Source organism: Scyliorhinus torazame, chromosome 7, assembly GCF_047496885.1.
Source record: "Scyliorhinus torazame isolate Kashiwa2021f chromosome 7, sScyTor2.1, whole genome shotgun sequence".
NCBI classification, from domain to species: domain Eukaryota; kingdom Metazoa; phylum Chordata; class Chondrichthyes; order Carcharhiniformes; family Scyliorhinidae; genus Scyliorhinus; species Scyliorhinus torazame.
The window spans coordinates 155,138,525-155,161,601 of NC_092713.1; the positions used below are offsets into that span (position 1 = coordinate 155,138,525).

General features: G+C 48.4%; 1 protein-coding gene across 5 annotated transcripts in view; it reads left to right on the plus strand.

The window, feature by feature from the left end:
- fam20b (FAM20B glycosaminoglycan xylosylkinase) overlaps window positions 1–23,077 on the plus strand; it is a 291,737-nt gene that overhangs the window by 172,361 nt on the left and 96,299 nt on the right. For 2 of the 5 annotated variants that reach the window (XM_072511686.1, XM_072511689.1), the window contains exons 8-9: window positions 4,039–4,230; window positions 16,193–16,781. In XM_072511686.1, coding sequence (XP_072367787.1) covers window positions 4,039–4,230; window positions 16,193–16,256 — 256 coding nt within the window. In that variant the 3' untranslated portion in view covers window positions 16,257–16,781. Of the gene's footprint in view, window positions 1–4,038; window positions 4,231–16,192; window positions 16,782–23,077 lie in introns of those variants that run through there. The other 3 variants (XM_072511690.1, XM_072511687.1, XM_072511691.1) reach the window with 2 other exon arrangements.

A 23,077-nucleotide genomic window follows, 5' to 3' on the forward strand; every position in this document is an offset into this window, starting at 1 on the left:
GACATGGAACTTTCTGCCTACAAGGCTAGAGAACATGTAAACAACCAATGATTTCAAAAGGAAATTGGTTGGGCGATTTCAGTAAGTAAAGTTGCAAGTCTACAGGGATAGAGTGGGGGAATAGGACTGATTGGACTGCTGCATAACCAACATGAACTTGATGACCTTCAATGCCATGATTCTGAATCCAAGAGGATTCTTAAAACCTACCATTTCAACAATCTCTCTTTTTAAAAAAAAATTTTTTAATTCTCCTTTTTCACATTTTCTCCCACATTTACACCCTTCAACAATAAACAATAATCAGCAAGATATGTCAATCCCCATAATAACAACGATCCCATCTACCCACCAACCCCCAAACCTCAACCCGCATGTTTACATAAACAAATGACAAAAAGGAATCAGGGATTACCCGTAGTCACCCTTAATCTACACAGCTCCCCCCCCCCCCCCCCAACCAACCATCCAGCCTCTGAGAGAGTACCGTACATGATACCCCAGAGTTGTACCCCCCCAAGTCTCCAGCTCCTCCCGTCCACTGCCTCTTGTAAAACTCCTCCTCCCAACCCCCAACTTTCCACCCCGGTTAGACCACTCGGACCCTGTTCTGCCAGGCTCCGATGGCCGCAGCCCTTCCCCCCACCTCACTCCCGTTCACTGGCCGGCTTAAACCGGCCAGCGTGGAAGCCCCCGCCCGGGTCCCTTTCCCCTTGCCCGGCCCTAGGAAAGCCCAAAGATCCCCTTTTAGCCCACAAACCCCACATATCCACCTACACCCCAAAGAGCCCTCATTTCGAGTGAAAGTCCCGTCCCTTCCCTTGTCCCAATATATACAACATTGGCTCCTTTAGCCTCTACACCCGTGCGCAGTGATACAAAAAAGAAGAAAATACAGTCATGAGGTTACATCGGCACATGGCCATTCCTCAATTTGTCAGTTCTGCCACAGTCCTTCTGCCTTTGCAAACTCCTCCGCTGCTTCCACCATTCCAAAATAAAAGTCCCTGAGCTTGTAAGTCACCCTCAGCTTCGCTGGATATACAATGCCGCACTGCACCTTGCTAATGTACAGTGCACTCTTCACCCGGTTGAAGGCAGCCCGCCTCCTCACCAGCTCCACCGTAAAGTCCTGGTATACACGTATACCAGCTCCAGCCCACTGCACCACCCGCTTCTGCTTGGCCCAGCTCAGGACCTTCTCCTTCACACTGTACCTATGGAAGCACAGAGTCACTGCCCTTGGCGGCTCACTCGCCTTTGGTACAGGCCTCCACGACCGATGAGCCCGATCCAGTTCATATCGGGAGGGATCCTCCCCCTCCCCCAATAGTTTTGCCAGCATCGCGGCAAAATACTCAGTCGGCTTCGGTCCTTCAACTCCTTCGGGCAGCCCCACGATCCTCAAATTCTGTCGCCTGGATCTGTTTTCCAGATCTTCCATTTTTCCTCGCAGATCCTTGTTAGTGTCCATCACCTTCCGCATCTCCTTCCCCATCGAGGCAAGTTGATCACCGTGCTGCAATAACGTCTCCTCCACTTCCTTCAGCGCCTCCCCTTGCTCTCGCACATCCGCCACTGCGCTCGCCACCGCCGTCATCACCGGGGAAACCGCCTCCTCCACCAGCGCACTCAAAACCTCCCTCATCTCCTTCCTCACCGTCTCCATGCATTTCGCAATCTGCGCCAACTGCTTTTCGAATTCCGCAGCCATCACCTTAGTTATTTCTTCAGCCGTAAGCACTGCGGCCTCCCCTGGTGCTCCAGCCTCCATTTTCTTTGTTGACCCCGCGGTGACCTTTCCACTCCCCAACGGACTTTCAGCCGCTTTCTTCCCGGCCGTTTTTTTGGTGTTTTTTGACATCCTTCTCTGTGCGCTGTCTCCCACCTTTTACTGCCGCCGCTGGCCCTAGGACCGGGCCTTACTCCCCGTCAATGCCGTTCCCGAACGGGAGCCCTCCAACGCGCGGCTGCCTCCCGCCCACCGTCACCGGAAGTCCCCATTTCAACAATCTCAATGTATTATTTTGGGCCAGTGTCAGTTTTTCTCTGAGGTATGTTGCTTTGAAGCACCCATTATATTACAGATACTAAATAAATGCAAGTTGTTAAGTCTGTGTGTTTATACTCCTGGGTAATGTTTCAAATTTAAAATTGCGCAAATCACATGTTTCAATTTTAAACTCCCTTTTCACTTTTGAGTTTTCTACAGGTCAGGATATCTAATGAGGTAATTTTGCACATTTTAGTTTGTCCATCTATCCAGGAAGTTCCCACATCAAACATTTCACCACCCACCACCTTATACGCTCCTTTACCAACAACCCCTACTTTCACCTGCAGAACGTTGCCTGTCTCTATCCCACTTGAGATTCTTTGCAGCTGAATCCACCATCCGTGCCTTTGTTACCTCTACTCTCCTGGCTGACCTCTTAACTTAAGGTCATCCAAAATTCTAACGCCCTTATCCTAACTTGTACCAAACCATACACTCTTGTGCTTGCTGACTCACATTAACTCACTTGCAAGAAGGCAAATCCAGTAAGTTTGCATTGTAAGGATTTTATTTGTGTGAACCTAAAGCAATTTGGGTTGTGATCCAAGATGACCCTTTTGGGCAGTGTCCTGTATGTTCTGCTAACTCAATGCCGAAATAACAACAAAATGTGCATGAATTAATAACACATTTGCAGGTGATGCTGTGTAGAATCCCTGGTGAGACAACGACAACCTCTGCTTTTATAGTACTTTTCATGTTTCAAACCATTTTATTGCTGTTAGAGATTCAAGTAGGAATAAAAGGAAGAAATTTTAGGCTCGTGCTTGGAGGAGATAGTAGCATGACAGATGAGCCTAGTTTCGGGGCATGATGACCGTAAACACCATCCCTATTGAAGGAAATGAAGTGAGACCGGATGACAGTAAACTAGAGTTGATCAACAGTACATTATAGGATATATGTTGTATGTTACGCTGGAGAAGGTTGTATCAGCAACAAGTCTATGGAGAAATTCAAAAATAAAAATTTAAAATCAACACACTCAGTGATGAGAAGATAAAAGGGTTCAATGCTAAAACCCAATTAAGCTATCCTGAAATAAATTATTGACAACCAAACAACTCACGTAGAATAGGCATCATTCAGGCAAACTCCAGAATATGCATGCCTTATGTTATGGGCCAGGGTTTAGAGAACCCCAAAGTGTATCATGGAGTTCACCTGACCCACAACTTTTATTAGATTGTGGTATGGGGAGCACAAGGCGTACTCTCCAGGTGTGGTACAGCAGAAATGGAAAACGTATTTTTTAAAGCAAAACAATGTTTATTTTATGAACTCAAGTTAACCTTTTTAAAACACACAGTGAACATCTTAGCAACCATTAATTCAAATACAACCCCCAAAGAATACAACATTAAGTAATTCGTGAGCTGTCCTTTTAACATCCAGAAGACTTTTTAAAAAAAAAAAAACTTTCAGCAGAAGCACATCAGGTTAAAGTCACTACTAAGAGTTATTAGTTTTAAATCACCAAAGGATCGATTTACATTCTTTAGATTACAGAGACTCTAATACCCCTTCTGGCTGTGACTGCAACTATCCAGCTCTGAAAACGAAACTAAAACACACCGTGCAGCAAACAGCCTAAACCGAAAGTCAAAAGCTGACAGACAGCCCCGCTCCACCCACTCTCTGACATCACTGCAGTAATAAACACCCATTTCTTAAAGGTACTCTCACATGACACTTATGTATTGAAAATCTTTAGTCAATAGCTTCGAGAGAATGAGAAAAGGAATAAAATTGTTCAAAAAAGATAATATACAAAATATTCATGTCCAAACAGGCACTTAACAGTATTTTAAAAAAAAAATAACTTTCATCCCACAGAATGAGCTGCAATACCTCTCAGTTAAAGAATCGATGGTGTCTTGGCAGTGCGCAATGCTCAGTCACATAATTGTTCTTGGTTTTATGGCATTTATTTTGTTTCTAAACGGTTGGATCTTGCTCCTCAGTGTATTTCTTTTCCATAGGTGGGAATATGATGAGAGTTACTGTGATGCAGTGAAGAAGACTCCTCCTTATGATTCTGGTCCTCGTCTCCTAGATATAATAGATACTGCGATTTTTGACTACCTGATTGGCAATGCAGACCGTCATCACTATGAAAGTTTTCAAGATGATGGTGGGGCGAGCATGTTAATTTTGTTGGACAATGCAAAGAGGTACCTTACAGAACCTTCATTGTATACTTCTACTAAATGGCTTAATTAGTCCAATAGCATTCTGCCATCAAATGACATCGAACATCAAATAGAGTGAGGAAGGAGAATAAGTAAAAATGGAAGAAAGTGATTTTTTTCTTTTTAAATAAATCAATTGTAATAGGCGTTGCTTCACTTGGGTATGTTTGCTTGTAAGCAAACCAGCTTCTAAAGAGCAATTAGGGATGTGCAATAAATGCTGGCCTAGGCAGCGCCGCCGCCTAAAATGCATAAAAGAGCATTAGAGTGAATATAGATTCATAAAGTATTTAAACAGAGTAAGATTATTATGACAGTAATGAGTGAAAAATTGACATTATCTTCCTCTGTCCATTGTCCTGGTTTTTCATGTTTTCATGGCTTAGATGGCAAAAAAGTGTTTTTTTCCTCTGAAAGGATCAATAAAGAGTTGAATTACTTGGAAGTAATGATACAGCTGATTGTTCTATTGACAGTAGGCCAGCTTTTCATCAAATGTAGGTTCTGGATCCAGAAATCCAGCGATGTACCTGACCAAAATTAGTGTGTTTTTGCAATCTTGGGTGAAATTTTGCAAGCCTTTACTCCGACACCAAGCCTCTTAACATTGAAATCAATGGGAAGTGCACCTGCAATTTTCCAGTAAGATACCCATTATGTCATTCAGGCCATGTTGGTAAATTCTCAGAAGATTCTGCCCTGTGCCTTTATTGTTCAAAGCTTGAGCATTGTTACATTGCTTTAGCTTAACATTCTCTCACCTTCTACATAACAAGTCAGGCAATATGTTTAATGGAGAGTTGGTGGTACCTGATAATTACAAATTTGTTTTGATTTGGGATATCATGGAGCACATAAATTGAAACTTAGTTTACAGTAATACCCTGAATCTCAAAGTTAGGGTACAATTTTGACAGAACGACTTAAATGTTTGAAGAAGCTATCGATGCACACCATTATTACAGATTGAATTGGACAGCAACATCCAGAATATGCACATACAGAATTAAATGTAAAATTCAGAAGTTGTGGTTTTAGTTACCCTGTTCCTGTGCAGGCTGCACCATGAATAGACTCTGTTGAAATACATCCATCATGTAAAATTGGGGTACTTACCATCAGCTACCCACTAAATGTTCCTGAAAAGGGCTGGTACATTCAGTAGTCCTAAAATTAATCTTATAGTCTGGAGTTGCATTCCTTCAGAAATTAATTAGGTTTGGAGATTTTTGAATTTTTTTTCCTGTCTCTTTTAGTTCCCTCTTGCAATCCCATATTTATTTCTCGCGCTATTTTGCTTTCTGCGCACAAGTTCAATATGTCTCATACAATGGTGTGTCTCAGTGTGAATTCTTCAATCTGGGTGAAGAGCTTTGCTATTGTTTGTTGTGCATACAGACACCTTAGATGTCCTATAGAGTGGGCTATGCTGTATCAGATGCTGGATTAAAGCCAACAAAAAGCTTTATGGCCAGCTGTTAATATAGTGAATCACTTACCGCAAGATCAAAGCAGGTATCTTTCCCCACTACTGTATGCTTTTAAAAAAGGATATTTGATATCAAACGTGAACAATAACAACACCACATTCCAACAAAACAGTTTGCACACTTTTCCATTTTTAGTGTCCCCCCGCCCCGCCGACGAACAGCTCCTCAAATATCGTCATGAACGGTTCACCATATCTCGAAGCCCTTTTCCGACCACCTTCAGGCAAACTCAACCTTTTCCAACCCAGCCAGGCCGCAACCCTGGTGGCGTATCCGACTTCCAATTCAAAAGAATCTGTTGCCGAGCAATTAGAGAGGCGAAGGCCATGACATCGGCCCCCTTCCCCTCCAGCAGCTCCGGCACCTCTGAAACCCCAAACATCACCACCATGGGGCCCTGCATCATTTTGGCTCCCAAACACTGCCTTGCAGAAGCTCTCCAACTTCTCGCACCCCAAAACATGTGAACATGATTCGCCAGCCCCCACCCACACTTCTCACATCCATCTGTTACCCCATCTGGGAAGAACTCGCTTATTAAGCCCAAGTCATGTGTACCCTGTGCACCATTTTGAACTGAATCAAGCTCATTATAGCACAGGAGGAAATTGCGTTCACTCGCCACATCACCTCACGCCTGAGCCACCATCCTATCTCCTTCCCCAACTCCTCCTCCCACCTAATCCTTTCCATCAGCAGAACGGTAGCACAATGGTTAGCACTGTTGCTTCACAGTGCCAGGGTCTCAGGTTTGATTCCCGGCTTGGGTCACTGTGTGTGTGGAGTCTGCGCATTCTCCCCTGGGGCATGGGTTTCCTCTGGGTGCTCCGGTTTCCTCCCACAAGTCTCAAAAGACGTGCTTTTTAGGTGAACCGGCCATTCTGAATTCTCCCGCAGTGTACCCGAACAGGTGCCGGAGTGAGGCGACTAGGGGATTTTCACAATAACTTAATTGCAGTGTTAATTTAAGCCGATTTGTGAAAATAACAAAGATTACTATTATTGCCCTGCTCTCACAACCACCCGTATATGTCCCCGATCCTCCCCTGCCTCATCTGTGAGCAGCAGCATGTACTCAATAGTTGGGGGAACGTCGGTAGTTCCTGACGCGCGAAGCCCCGCACCTGCCAGTACCTAAACTCACTCCCCCCTCAGTAACTCAAACCTTTCCCCTAGCTCATCCAACCCAGCGAATTATCCTCCGAGAACATAACCTGACCCACTTCAAACCCTCCTCCTTCCACCACCTATACATCTCCCCCCCCCCTCCCCCAAAAAAACAAAATTTTGTGGTTTCCATAGTGGGAACAGCATCAACATGTGGCGCAGTTTAAAGTGCCTCATCAACTGATTCCAGATCTTATCAGTCGACTCCATCGCTGGACTCCCCGTATACTTCCTCAGAGACAGCGGCAACGGGGCAGTCCCCAGAGCCCTCAAACACAGGCCCGACAGGACTCCTCTAACCTGATCCACTCCGCTCCGCCACCAACGCCTCACCTTCTCCACATTCGTCGCTCAATAGTAGTGCATCAGGTTCAGGAGCGCCAACCGCCTTCCCTGCCTCTACCTTTGTAGCAGGGCCCTCCTTACCCTTGGCACCTTCCCTGCCCACAAATGGTGAGACCAGCGCCTCTGGAAAAAGGCCTTGGGAAGAAAAATCTTGAGGGCCTGAAAAACAAACCGCAACCTTGTCAGCACATTCATCTTTACCACTTTCATCCTCCCTGCCAACATCAAGTGCAACGTATCCCGCCATTTAAAGTCCCCCTTAATCTCTTCCACTAACCCTGTCAAGTTCCAACTGTGCATTGTGGCCCACTCATGCGTTTCCTGAATCCCCAGATACCTATACCGCTCCCATGCCACCTTATGAGTCATGAGTAAGGTTTCAAAGTTGCAGGAGTGTACCGGCAGGCAGGAAGGTGGTTTAAAGTGTGTCTTCAATGCCAGGAGCATCCGGAATAAGGTGTGTGAACTTGCGGCATGGGTTGGTACCTGGGACTTCGATGTGGTGGCCATTTCGGAGACATGGATAGAGCAGGGACAGGAATGGTTGTTGCAGGTGCCGGGGTTTAGATATTTCAGTAAGCTCAGGGAAGGTGGTAAAAGAGGGGGAGGGGTGGCATTATTAGTCAAGGACAGTATTACGGTGGCAGAAAGGACGTTTGATGAGGACTCGTCTACTGAGGTAGTATGGGCTGAGGTTAGAAACCGGAAAGGAGAGGTCACCCTGTTAGGGGTTTTCTATAGGGGTTTTCCTCCGAGTAGAGGAAAGGATTGCAAAGATGATTCTGGATAGGAGCAAAAGCAACAGGGTAGTTGTTATGGGGCACTTTAACTTTCCAAATATTGACTGGAAACGCTATAGTTTGAGTACTTTAGATGGGTCTGTTTTTGTCCAATGTGTGCAGGAGGGTTTCCTGACACAGTATGTAGATAGGCCAATGAGAGGCGAGGCCATATTGGATTTGGTACTGGATAATGAACCAGGACAGGTGTTAGATTTGGAGGTAGGTAAGCACTTTGGTGATAGTGACCACAATTCGATTAAGTTTACTTTAGTGATGGAAAGGGATAGGTATATACCGCAGGGCAAGAGTTATATCTGGGGGAAAGGCAATTATGATGCGATGAGGCAAGACTTGGGATGCATCGGATGGAGAGGAAAACTGCAGGGGATGGGCACAATGAAAATGTGGAGCTTGTTCAAGGAACAGCTACTGCGTGTCCTTGATAAGTATGTACCCGTCAGGCAGGGAGGAAGTGGTCGAGCAAGGGAACCGTGGTTTACTGAAGCAGTCGAAACACTTGTCAAGAGGAAGACGGAGGCTTATGTAAAGATGAGACATGAAGGTTCAGTTAGGGCGCTCGAGAGTTACAAGTTAGCTAGGAAGGACCTAAAGAGAGAGCTAAGAAGAGCCAGGAGGGGATATGAGAAGTCTTTGGCAGGTAGGATCAAGGATAACCCTAAAGCTTTCTCTAGATATGTCAGGAATAAACGAATGACTAGGGTAAGCGTAGGGCCAGTCAAGGACAGTAGTGGGAAGTTGTGCTTGGAGTCCGAGGAGATAGGAGAGGTGCTAAATGAATATTTTTCGTCTGTCTTTTTCCTGTGTGAATACTATGTTGTCGAGGAGAATACTGAGATTCAGGCTACTAGACTAGAAGGGCTTGAGTTTCATAAAGAGGTGTTAGCAATTCTGGAAAGTGTGAAAATAGATAAGTCTCCTGGGCCGGATGAGATTTATCCTAGGATTCTCTGGGAAGCTAGGGAGGAGATTGCCGAGCCTTTGGCTTTGATCTTTAAGTCATCTTTGTCTATAGGAATAGTGCCAGAAGACTGGAGGATAGCAAATGTTGTCCCCTTGTTCAAGAAGGGGAGTAGACCAGTAACTATAGACCAGTAAACTAGTAACCGGTAACTGTAGACCAGTGAGCCTTACTTCTGTTGTGGGCAAAATCTTGGAAAGGTTTATAAGAGATAGGATGTATAATCATCTGGAAAGTAATAATTTGATTAGAGATAGTCAACACGGTTCCACCTTATTGAGTTCTTTGAGAAGGTGACCAAACAGATGGATGGGGGTAAAGCAGTTGATGTGGTGAATATGGATTTCAGTAAAGCGTTTGATAAGGTTCCCCACGGTAGGCTACTGCACAAAATACGGAGGCATGGGGTTCAGGGTGATTTAGCAGTTTGGATCAGAAATTGGCTAGCTGGAAGAAGACAAAGGGTGGTGGTTGATGGGAAATGTTCAGACTGGAGTCCAGTTACTAGTGGTGTACCACAAGGATCTGTTTTGGGGCCACTGCTGTTTGTCATTTTTATAAATGACCTGGAGGAGGGCGTAGAAGGATGGGTGAGTAAATTTGCAGATGACACCAAAGTCGGTGGAGTTGTGGACAGTGCGGAAAGATGTTACAAGTTACAGAGGGACATAGATAAGCTGCAGCGCTGGGCTGAGAGGTGGCAAATGGAGTTTAATGCAGAAAAGTGTGAGGTGATTCATTTTGGAAGGAATAACAGGAAGACAGAGTACTGGGCTAATGGTAAGATTCTTAGCAGTGTGGATGAGCAGAGAGATCTCGGTGTCCATTTACATAGATCCCTGAAAGTTGCCACCCAGGTTGAAAGGGTTGTTAAAAAGGAGTACGGTGTGTTAGCTTTTATTGGTAGAGGGATTGAGTTTCGGAGCCATGAGGTCATGTTGCAGCTGTACAAAACTCTGGTGCGGCCGCATTTGGAGTATTGCATGCAATTCTGGTCGCCGCATTATAGGAAGGATGTGGAAGCATTGGAAAGGGTGCAGAGGAGATTTACCAGAATGCTGCCTGGTATGGAGGGAAGATCTTATGAGGAAAGGCTGAGGGACTTGAGGCTGTTTTTATTAGAGAGAAGAAGGTTAAGAGGTGACTTAATTGAGGCATATAAGATGATCAGAGGATTGGATAGGGTGGACAGTGAGAGCCTTTTTCCTCAGATGGTGATGTCTGGCACGAGGGGACATAGCTTTAAATTGAGGGGAGATAGATATAGGACAGATGTTAGAGGTAGGTTCTTTACTCAGAGAGTAGTAAGGGCGTGGAATGCCCTGCCTGCAACAGTAGTGGACTCGTCAACACTAAGGGCATTCAAATGGTCATTGGATAGACATATGGACGATAAAGGAATAGTGTAGATGGGCTTTAGAGTGGTTTCACAGATCGGCGCAACATCGAGGGCCGAAGGGCCTGTACTGCGCTGTAATGTTCTATGTTCTAAATGGTAACGCCCCCTAAGTTTCCCCCTAAGAAAGCCATACTTTCCAACGGGTCTGACACAAACAACAACAGGTGCTGCTTACCCTCCCCACAACCCCTTGCCGAAGCACCATCACCAAAGGCTCAATAGCCAGCGCAAACAACAACTGCGACAGCGGGCATCCCTGCCTCGTCCCCGTCTGCAACTCAATATACCCCAAATTCGTCTTGTTGGTTCGAACACTAGCCATGGGGGATGCATACAACAATCAAATCAACGCAAAAAATTTCGGACTAAACCCAAACCTTCCCAGAGCTTCAAACGCATCCACTCTACCCGGTCGAATGCCTTCTCCGTGTACATGTACACGATCACCGTTGGTTATCGTCCCCCTGAAGGAGTCAGAATTATATTCAGCAGCCTCCTAATGTTACTGGAGTGCTGATCCCTTCTCACAAAACCCGTTTGGTCCTCAGAAACCGCCTCCGGGGCACACCCCTCCAACCTACACGCCAACATCTTCACCAGAACTTTAAAGTCTGTGTTTAGCAGAGAAATGGGCCTGTAGGACCCACACTCCAATGAATCCTTCCCCTTTTTCAGGATGAACGAAATCGATGCCTGCGCTATCGCAGCTGGCAACTCCCCTTTTTCCATTGCCTCACTAAACATACCCACCAGGTGAGGGACCAACTGCGTGTAAAACTCCGCCAGAAAGCTATCCGGCTCCGGGGTCTCCCCCCACTGCATCTTTTTAATGCATTCCATCACCTCCGTAACCCCAAAGGCTCCTCCAATGCCTGCTTCTTCCTGTCCTCCAACTCTGGGAACTCCAACCATCCAGCAACCGTCCCATTTCCTCCGCCTCCCCCACCGGCTCAACCTTGTACAACCCCTCATAGAAAGCCGTAAACACCTCATTTATCCTTTCCAGCTCGGACATCACCTCTCCCTTCTCCGCCCTCTCCTGCAAAATTTCCCTGGACAGTGCCTGATGCCACAATTGGTGAGCCAACATATGACTTGCCTTCTCCCCATGCTCATATTGCACTCCCCTTCACCCTTCGCAGTTGTCCCACCCCGTTACCTGTTGTCAACCGATCAAATTGCCCCTGCAATGTCTTCCTTGTTACCAACAGTTCACTCGTGGGGGCCGCCGAGTATCTCCTGTCCATCTCAACTATCTCGTCCAATAACCGCCCGTGCTCCTTCCTCTTCATCCTATCCCTGTGGGCCTTGAACAAAATAATTTCCCTTTGGACCACTGCCTTCAAGGCCTCCCAAAATGTAGCTGCTGATACCTCCCCACTCTGCTTTAGCTCCACATTGATCTTAATTACATAGAACAATACAGCGCAGTACAGGCCCTTCGGCCCACGATGTTGCACCGAAACAAAAGCCATCTAACCTACACTATGCCATTATCATCCATATGTTTATCCAATAAACTTTTAAATGCCCTCAATGTTGGCGAGTTCACTACTGTAGCAGGTAGGGCATTCCATGGCCTCACTACTCTTTGCGTAAAGAACCTACCTCTGACCTCTGTCCTATATCTATTACCCCTCAGTTTAAAGTTATGTCCCCTCGTGCCAGCCATATCCATCCGCAGGAGAAGGCTCTCACTGTCCACCCTATCCAATCCCCTGATCATTTTGTATGCCTCTATTAAGTCTCCTCTTAACCTTCTTCTCTCCAACGAAAACAACCTCAAGTCCATCAGCCTTTCCTCATAAGATTTTCCCTTCATACCAGGCAACATCCTGGTAAATCTCCTCTGCACCCGCTCCAAAGCCTCCACGTCCTTCCTATAATGCGGTGACCAGAACTGTACGCAATACTCCAAATGCGGCCGTACCAGAGTTCTGTACAGCTGCAACATGACCTCCCGACTCCGGAACTCAATCCCTCTACCAATAAAGGCCAACACTCCATAGGCCTTCTTCACAACCCTATCAACCTGGGTGGCAACTTTCAGGGATCTATGTACATGGACACCTAGATCCCTCTGCTCATCCACACTTTCAAGAACTTTACCATTAGCCAAATATTCCGCATTTCTGTTATTCCTTCCAAAGTGAATCACCTCACACTTCTCTACATTAAACTCCATTTGCCACCTCTCAGCCCAGCTCTGCAGCTTATCTATATCCCTCTGTAACCTGCTACATCCTTCCACACTATCGACAACACCACCGACTAATTAATTGCCAGTCTCATCCTCCCATAGAACTCCTTAACAGCCAAAAGTCCCAAGCCCAACCTCCACCCTGGTCTCTGCACCTTTTCCGAACAAAGCCACATATCTAAGCAGTGTGGTGCATGGTCTGAGATCGCAATCCCTGCATATTCCGCTCCTACTGTCCCCATCAGCACTGCCCGGTTAACCACGAAAAAAATCAATCCTAGAATGCACACTATACGCAAGCGAGAAGGAAGAGTACTCCCTCCCTCTCGGATTCCCAAACTTCCACGGACCCACCATCCCCATACTTTATATGAACTCTCCCAACTCTTTCACCGTTCTCGACCTTGCCATCAAACTCGGGCTCCACCTATCCAATCTTGGCTCCATTACACAGTGAAAATCCGCTCCCCCCCCACCCCACCCCTCGCACGCGCACACGCGCGCACACACACACACACCATGATCAACTGGTGAGTGTCCAGATCCGGAATCGCTCCCAGTAACCTCGTTACAAAACCAACATCATCCCAATTAGGTGCATATATGTTTGCCAACACCACTAGCGTCCCCTCTCACCCCTCACTCACCTCCCCGGCCCCCGTAAACCCCGTTTTCTTGCTCAACAAAGTGGCCTCAAACACCGAGTGAAACAGTTATCCCACCCATCCCTTCCTCAGCCGCCATCTGATCTTTCACCTGGAGGCGCGTCTCCTGCAAGAAAATCACCTCCGCCCTCAAGCTCTTTAGAACACTTTGGACCTGTTGACCGGCCCATTCAGTCCACGGACATTCCATGCCACAAATCTCACTGAAGGCTTGCATCTCCACCCCCCTCTAGTGTCCGCCATCACCCCACTTAGGCTCCGCCTCACCCATTCCCACTCGAAACAGGCCCACCCAAGATGTCCCCCGCCCATGACCACACTCACTCTCCATACGTGACGTGCCATGTTGCATTCCCCTGCCCACCCTCCCCCCACACTGGCCAACCATCGCAGCCTCGCCCCCCCCCCCCCCCAGCCCCCCACTGCACTCCCACTCACTAGCTTTGCACGCTAGCATGGCGACTCCTGCCTGAACGTCTCCTCCAACACTCTCTCTTTCCCCCCACCCCCCATCCGTTCCTCCACACAACCCCGAAAAGCCCCGACAATACAGCCCTTACAAAAACCAAACATCAAAAGACACAAAAGACCTCCACGAAAAGAACGTGGGAGCAATCCCCCCCCCCCATAAACTTAACCCCCCCCCCCCCCATATCGGCAAACAAGAACAATAATACAACCCAACTTTTGTGGACATAACCTCTCCATCCTTCGTCACCATTCAGCTCTCCCCCAGCTTATAATCCCTGATAAAGTAATTTGCCTCCTCCGGCATCCCAAAGTAATATTCCTGGCCATCTTAGGTTACCCAAAGTCTGTTCGGGTACAACACCCCAAATTTAATCTGTTGCCGGTACAGCACTACGTTGGCCTTGTTGAACCCTGCTCGCATCCTGGCCAAGTCTGCTCCAGTGTTCTGATAAATCCGGACTCGATTTCCCTCCCATTCACAGACCAATTTTATCTAGACCCACTTCAGCATCTTTTCTTTGTCCAGAAACCTGTGTATCTGTACAATCACTGCCTGCAGTGGGTCCTCCCCTCTCAGCTTCTGCCTCAAGGACCTATTGGGCCGCTCCACCTCTGGTGCCTTGTCCAATACCTTTTACTCCACCAACCTGGCCAGCATCCTCAAGAAATAGTTTGTGACACTTGTTCCCTCTACTCCCTCCGGCAGACCCGCATTACGCAGGTTTTTCCACCTGGTCCTATTCTCCTGGTCCTCCACCTTCGACCGCAGTGACTTGCACACATCCCCCAGGATCGTCCCCTCCTCCTCCAAAGCCACAATATGATCACTCTGGTCGGACGCCACCCTCTGCACCTCCTGGATTGTCACCCCCTGTGTTTCGAGGCACTTTTCCACCCACTCGAGGGTTCCGCGAAGTGGTGCCACTGCTCCCTCAATCGCCTTCGACCAGTCGCTCTGCATCTCCATCCTTTGCTGCCGAAACTCCGCTTTAATGAAGCCTCTCAATTGCTCCATCTGCAGCTTTCCTGCCGCTTATGACTCTCCTCCAACTCTTTTGCCAGGTCCTTCACTGTTTTCAGCCGTGTCTGATAGCCCATAAACATGCCCATCCAGGGGAGAACTTCTTCCCTTACACTCTCCACTCCACTTTTCCGCCGAATCTACCCAAAACATGGGTGAAAAGGGCCAAAACCCACACCTTCAAGCAGATGCCGTCCTGCGTGCGACCACTCACTCTGTAGCCGCTATCGCAAGTTCTCTCACTTAAGTATACTTAATACTAATTCAGACTAATTGGGTGAAAGTCTTTATTCTTTCACATTGTGTGAGGCTAGCAAGTGAAACTAGTTTGAATAGTGTGTCTGTAAAACTTCAGACACTTCGACCAGTTTATTATTCAAATATTTTGCCCAGGTGGCCTTATTTGTGAGATGAACAAAGGACAAATACAAGTTTATAATTCAACCAAATTTATTATCAAACACAGTAAAAAGTTACCCCTTTAAATTATTACAGCTACAATAATCCCAAGATTCTTGATATTACCCGTATCAATTAATTTAATTGAGCTGCAGGTCAAATTCTCTGCGTCTTGGTTGTCTCCAGGCCTCTGTCTGCACGCTGCTTCCTTCTGTCCTCTGCTATTGAATCGTCTCTGTTGCATTGGCACCAAGTCTTTGCTGGGAGGGTCCTGGTGCTCGATTCTTATACCCCTCTTCGCGCCTTTCCAGAATTCTCTGATCCTCATCCAATGAGGTCTCGGGGCAGGGGTCGCAACACCCAAAGGAGTTGCCGATTGCACCTCTGCAGAACACAGGAACGCTCCCCCAGGGAATCATCTCCAGGTATATTGTCTGTACGTAACCTTAATCCATATGTGCTAATGGTGGGCAATCTGGGTGCCAGAAAGTCTAGTTTCTTCTGGGCAATCCACAACAACGATCCATTTGAATGGGACTGATTATCTCTTGATGTCCTGTTCTCAGGGCAGGCCCAGACTTGTCCTGACTGTCTCTGCTCTGTGTATTCAAACTTGGCTGTTTGAATTCCCATCAGGCCTGCCTGTGGGCTGACTGTGTGTGATTTAAAATGTCCAATTCTTAATTAGAATTGTCCAATTTATATATTGGGCCTAAAATTCAGGCCCATGTCCATTTTACCACCGTGTCAACTCAGTTTCCAGTGGAAATTCAATGGTGCAGCACTAATCTAGCATTTTGTCAGAGGCAAAGAAGATGTTACAGGAAAATATAAATTCAAAATGATTCTATGAGGCCTGGTGTTAGAGTAGTATTTGGAGAATTTTGGACAGCAAAATAACCGTTTTACACATGACTTCTAAGAACCTTGATGCTGGTATTGTATATAAACCTTTAACATCTGGGATGAGGAACACTTCACCAAAAGGATCTTAAACTGTTACGTGTTCTTTGTTTCTGTTTCTAGTTTGGGGAATCCAAGTTTAGATGAAAGAAGCATCCTCGCAGCAGTTTATCAATGTTGCATGTAAGTGAAAAGCTGCAAAGAAATTGCTCCAATTATCCAATCCAAAATCATTTTTGAAACATGAAAATAGACGTTCTGTTGAAATGCAAAAATGCAGTCGCATTGGTGCTGATCTCTCATTTGTACTAACAACTGTTCAAACAATATGATGTTTGGACATTTGTGAGGGTATGTTAACAATGCACTTGTAGCAAAATTCCTTATTCAACCTTATTAAGCTAAGAATCTTTGTTTTGGGGTGTTCATAATGTGGCACACGAGAGATGGCATGTCTATTTGTCACTATAGTCCTTCATACTGAGTAATGTAGAACTATGCAACAGGAAGGGCACTATCACTTCAGACCATTTTCATGCGCCTTTCAGTAGTAACATTGCCAGAGATCTGGGAGCAGGCCGTCCACTAATTTCATTTGGGTACAAGGTGACTCGGGGAGAAAATACTTTTGTTTAATTTGACTGTCAGTGCTCAAGTACGTTTGCCCACTGTCAGTGAGCAAACACAGTATATCAAGGCGGCACGGTAGCACAGTGGGTAGCACTGTTGCTTCACAGCTCTAGGGTCCCAGGTTCGATTCCTGGCTTGGGTCACTGTGCGGAGTCTGCAGTTTCTCATCAAAGGAAAAGCAAAATACTGCAGATGCTGGAACTCTGAAATGAAGCAGAAAATATTGGAAAAACTCAGCAGATCTGGCAGCCTCTGTTATTTTTTATAAACATTTTATTGAGGTATTTATAGTTTTATAACAGTAACAGAAGAAACAGTGTACATACAAATATAAACATAGTGCAAAAGCCGTCTTCCTCTCTCACAGGTCCCACCTTTTCTAGCCTCCTATTCTATACTAAACTACCCCTCCCCCCTTCTGCTAACGGTTAATTTTCCCTAAAGAAGTCGACAAACGGCTGCCACCTCCGGACGAACCCTAACATTGACCCTCTCAGGGCGAACTTGATTTTTGCGAGACAGAAGGCTAGCCATGTCAGTTAGCCAGGTCTCCAACTTTGGGGGCTTTGAGTCCCTCCAAGCTAATAATATCCGTCTCCGGGCTACCAGGGAAGCAAAGGCCAGAGCGTCTGCCTCTTTCTCCTCCTTGATTCCTGGGTCTTCCGACACCCCAAACATTACCACCTCTGGACTCAGTGCCACCCTTATTTTCAATACTTTGGACATGACCTCCGCAAACCCCTGCCAGAATCCCCTGAGCTTCGGGCATGCCCAGAACATATGAACATGGTTCGCTGGTCCTCCCGCACACCTTGCACACCTGTCTTCCACCCCAAAGAACCTACTCATCCGACCACTGTCATGTGGGTCCGGTGAACGACCTTAAACTGTATTAGGCTGAGCCTGGCACATGTTGTGGATGCGTTGACTCTGCTCAACGCATCCGCCCAGAGACCATCCTCTATCTCTCCTCCTAACTCCTCTTCCCATTTGTGTTTCAGCTCCCCAATCCGAGTTTCCTCTGACCCCATAAGCTCCTTATAAATGTCCAAAACCCTCACTTCTCCCATTCACACTCTGTAAATCACCCTGTCCTGTATCCCCATTGGTGGTAGGAGCGGGAAGGTCGAGACCTGCCTGCGTAGGAAGTCTCGCGCCTGCAGGTACCTAAATTCATTCCTTCCGTCAATTCAAATTTCACCTCCAGTTCCCTCAAGCTGGAAAGCTCCCTTCTATAAACATATCGCCCATCCTCTCGATCCCTGCTCTCTGCCACCTCCGGAACCCTCCATCTAACTACCTTGGGGCAAACCTGTGATTATTGCAAATTGGGGACCAGACCGATGCTCCCTCTGCTCCCACATGTCTCCTCCATTACCCCCAGACTCTCAGGGCCGTGACCACCACGGGGCTGGTGGAGTAGCGTGCCGGCGGGAACGCCCCCAAACTAGTGCCGTTACAAGATGCCGCCTCTACTCGCTCCCCCCCCCCCCCCCCCCCCCCCACCCCCCGCCAACCACTCACTTCCTAATCATGGCTGTATTCGCCGCCCAGTAATAATTACTAAAGTTCGGGAGTGCCAGCCCGCCCTCCCCACGGCTGCGCTCCAACATCCCCTTTTTAACTCGCGCGGGGTCTTACCCGCCCATACAAAGTCCGAGATCACGTTGTTGACCCATTTAAAAAAGGACCGAGGAATGGGGAGACACTGAAACACAAACAGGAATCTCGGGAGAACCGTCATTTTCACTGTCTGTACACACGCAACCAGTGACAGTGGGAGCACGTACCACCTCCGAAAATCCTCCTTCGTTTGGTCTACTAGTCGGGGCAGATTAAACTTGTGCAGCCGTTCCCATTCCCGCGCCACCTGGATGCCTAGGTACCGAAAACCTCCACCTACCACTCTATACGGCAGCTCCCCCAATTGCCTCTCCTGCCCCCTTGCCTGGATCGCGAAAATCTCGCTTTTCCCCATGTTCAATTTATAACCTGAAAACCGGCCAAAATCCCCCAGAATCCCCATAATTTCTTCCATCCCTTCCAATGGGTCCGACGCATATGAGAACAGATCGTCCGCGTACAGCGAGACTCTGTGTTCTACCCCTCCCCGGACCAATCCCTTCCAGCCCTTTGAAGCTCTCAACGCAATTGCCAGCGGTTCTATGGCCAGTGCGAACAACAGCGGGGAGAGGGGGCATCCATGCCTCGTCCCCTGGTGCAGCCTAAAATAGTCCGATGTCAGCCTGTTCGTTCGAACACTCGCCATGGGTGCCTGATACTGCAGCCTGACCCAGTCAATGAAGCCCCGCCCCAATACCTCCGACAGATAATCCCATTCCACCCGGCCAAATGCCTTCTCTGCGTCCATTGCGACCACTACCTCGACGTCCCTACCCTCTGGAGGCATCATGATAACATTCAACAGCCTTCATACGTTGGCCGCCAACTGCCTCCCCTTAAATCCCATCTGGTCCTCCCCAATCACGTCCGGGATGCAGTCCTCAATCCTTGAGGACAAGATCTTAACCAACAATTTGGCATATACATTTAGGAGGGAGATCGGTCTGTAGGACCCGCACAACTCCGGGTCCTTATCCCGCTTCAGGACCAATGAGATAGTAGCCTGTGACGTCGTCGGGAGAAGCCCCCCCATCTCCCTTGACTCATTAAATGACCTCATCAGCAGTGGCCCCGGCATCCCAGAGAACCTTTTGTATAACTCCACAGGGTACCCATCCGGTCCCGGGGCTTTACCCGACTGCATGGCCTTCAGCCCTCCTGCTATCTCTTCCAACCCGATCGGGGCCCCCAGCCCTTCTACCAAGTGCTCATCAACCTTCGGGAACTTCAAACCCCCCTGCGAATTGCCTCATCCTCTCCGGCCCAGCTGGGTGTTCCGACTCGTACAGTCTGCTGTAGAATTCCTCGAACGCCTTACCAACCCCAGCTGAATCGCCGACCGGTTCCCAACTCTGTCCCTTATTTTCCCAATCTCCCTGGCCGCCTCCCGCTTTCTAAGCTGCTGCGCAAGCATTCTACTGGCCTTCTCCCCATATTCATAGATCGCCTTCCTCAGCTGCTCTACCGCTTTCTCTGTAGTTAACAAGCCAAACTCCGCCTGTAGCCTCCATCGTTCCCTTAAAAGCCCTGCCTCTGGGGCCTCCGCATAACTCCTGTTGACCTGTGGTATTTCCTTTATCAGTCGGTCTGTCTCTGCTGAGTCTGCCTTCTCCCTGTGGGCCCATATCGAGATCAGCTCCCCTCTAACCACCGCCTTCAGCGCATCCTAGACCACCCCAGCCGAAACCTCCCCCGTGTTGTTGACTTCCACGTAGTTCTGGATACATTTCGTCAGCCGCCCACTCACCTCCTCGTCAGCTAAAAGTCCCACGTCCAGCCTCCAGTGCGGGCGCTGGCTACCCTCCTTGCTCACCTGTAGGTCAATCCAGTGCAGGGCATGATCTGAGATCGTGATCGTGAGTACTCAGTGTCCACTACCCCCGTCAGTAAAGCCCTATTCAGGATAAAAAAGTCAATGCACGTGCGAGTAGAAGGAAAACGCCTTCACTCTCGGCCGCCCAAATCTCCATGGGTCCACGCCCCCCCCCCCCCACACCCCCCATCTGCTCCATAAACCCCTTTAGCTCCTTTGCCATTGCTGGTACCCTGCGTGTCTTTGAGCTAGATCGGTCTAGCCCTGGGTTAATATGTTGAAGTCCCCCCCTCCCATTACCAACTTATGCGAATCCAGATCCGGGATCTTCCCCAACTTCCTCCTTATGAACGCCACGTCATCCCAATTCGGCACGTACACATTCACGAGTACCAGCGGCAGCCCCTCCAGCTTTCCACTGACCATTATGTACCGACCCCCCCACATCCGCAAGTATTCTTCCCGCTTCGAATGACACTCGCTTTTTAATCAGGATCGCGACCCCTCTAGTCTTCGAGTCCAGCCCCGAGTGAAAAACCTGTCTGACCCATCCCTTCCTTAATCTAACCTTGTTTTCTTTAATAAATTTAGTGTACCCAATTAATTTTTTCCAATTAAGGGGCAATTTAGCGTGGCCAATCCACCTAGCCTGCACATCTTTGGGTTGTGGGGGCGAAACCCACGCAAACACACATTTAAAAGCTGACCTGTATTGGCCGACAATTGCTGATCCTTGACGAGCCTGACTGGTCTTTCAAAATCACTTCTGGGAGGCAGGACTCGAACCGCGTGCCAGCACTTTTGTATGTAATTAGCGTCCATGTTCAAAAGCGCAATTGATTATTATGACCCATATTCCCTAGAGTCCTTGTCCTTTTTCTTTAAAGTCCAACAAAGGGGCAATTTAACGCGCCCAATCCACCTAGCCTGCACATCTTTGGGTTGTGGGGGCGAAACCCACACAGACATGGGGAGAATGTGCAAACTCCACACGGACAGTGACCCAGAGCCAGGATCGAACCTGAGACCTCGGCGCCGTGAGGCTACAGGGTAACCCACTGCGTCACCGTGCTGCCCCTTAATCTAACCTGATCAGTTACTCTAAGGAGCGTCTCCTGCAACATTGCCATGTCCGCCTTCAGTCCCCTCAAATGCGCCCTCTTAACCGGCCCATTTAGCCCTCTTACATTCCATGTGATCAGCCTGGATGGGGGGCTTCTCGCCCACCCCCCCCCCCTCCGCCCCCACCCCGCCGCCAGTCAGCCATCCCCTTTCTTGGGCCAGTCTCCAGCCCGCGCCCCACGCATCCGCAGGCCCGTCCCCCGGCAGCCTCCGTCCCCGACCTCCCTGTTGTCCCACAGCAAAAGTCCCTCCCCCGACAGCAGAACATTTCCCCCCTACCCCTCCTAGTAACGCACTATACACACAGCCCCCTCCAACAAACATACCATCTGTTCACCCCCCACTGCGCTTCCATGAGCTAGCCCGCCCAGCTAGCTTGGTGGCCCCGCCCATGGCACCAGACATTTTCCAACCTGTCCCTCCAGCCGACACACATATGCAAACATAAACAATCCCAACCCAAATGCCCAAAAGACACTGGCAAAGAAAATCAAAAAGAAGATCAAACATCTAACATTCACACCTCCATCCCCCATCAGTGCAAATGCAAATTTTAACTCGAGCAGCTCATCCGCAGACCCCAACTCAATACAAAAGGCATTACAAGTAATATTCAAAGACAAAAACTTTTCTTTTAAAAAAAATTAAAATAACTGAAGAGCAGGAAAAAAAATCACATGAGCACTGCAGTGAAGTTCAGTCCAAACATCTCAGTCCGCTACCAGCCCTTTCCTTCTCGCGAATGTCATCGCTTCCACGGGCGACTCGAAGTAGAAATGTTGCTCTTCGTGCGTAACCCAAAGACGGGATGGGTACAGTAGTCCAAACTTTACCTTCTTCTTAAAAAGGGTTGATTTTATCTGGTTGAACATTGCTCTTCTCCTGGCCACATCCGCGCTCAGATCCTGATACATACGCAGGAAACTGTCATCCCATTTGCAGCTCCGTGTCTGCCTGGCCCACCATAGAATGCACTTCTTGTCCAGGTACCTGTGGAATCTCACCACCATTGCTCTCGGGAGGTCACCTACACGTGGCTTCCTCGCTAGCGCTCTGTGCGCCCTGTTGGTCTGTTCTGTTGGTCTCTCAACATTCCCACCTCCGACTTCTGGTTGCGGCTATGCGGAGCTAAGCCGCACGAATCGGCAGCTCCCGCGAAGACGGACTTTCGGGCTCGATAGAAGAGCCCCAACGGGACTTTTCACACAGCCAACCCGTGGGGAAGAGAGGAGAGAGGTCCCCCACTAACCTGTATGGACCGGACCCACAGCGAAACGGCCAATAAAACGGCACTGGAGCAGCGGGAGAAGAAGGGTAAAATAAACAAAATGGCGGCGGCCGGGGACAAAGAAGAGATGCAAGAATTCATCAAGCGCTGCTTCGAGGGGCTGCGCAAGGAGATGGTGGCGCCTATGCTGGCAATAATTGAAGGACTTGGGGCAACCCAGAAAGCCCACGAGGTGAAGATCCAGGAGATCCAGGACAAAGTGAGTGAGAATGAGGACGAGCTCTTGGCCTGGCGGTGAGAGTGGAGCGGCACGAGGCGCTACACAAGACGTGGGCGGGAAGACTCGAAGATCTGGAGAACAGGTTGAGGAGAAACAATTTGAGGATCCTGGGTCTCCCAGAAGGAGTGGAGGGGGCCGACGCCGCGGCATATGCGGGCACAATGATCGGGGCGCTGATGGGCGCTCAGGCCCCGCCGGTGTTACTGGAGCTGGAAGGGGCGCACCGGGTGCTGGCGAGGAAGCCCAAGGCAAACGAGCCGCCAAGGGCGATGGTGGTGAGATTTCACCGGTTCACAGACAGAGAGAGGGTCC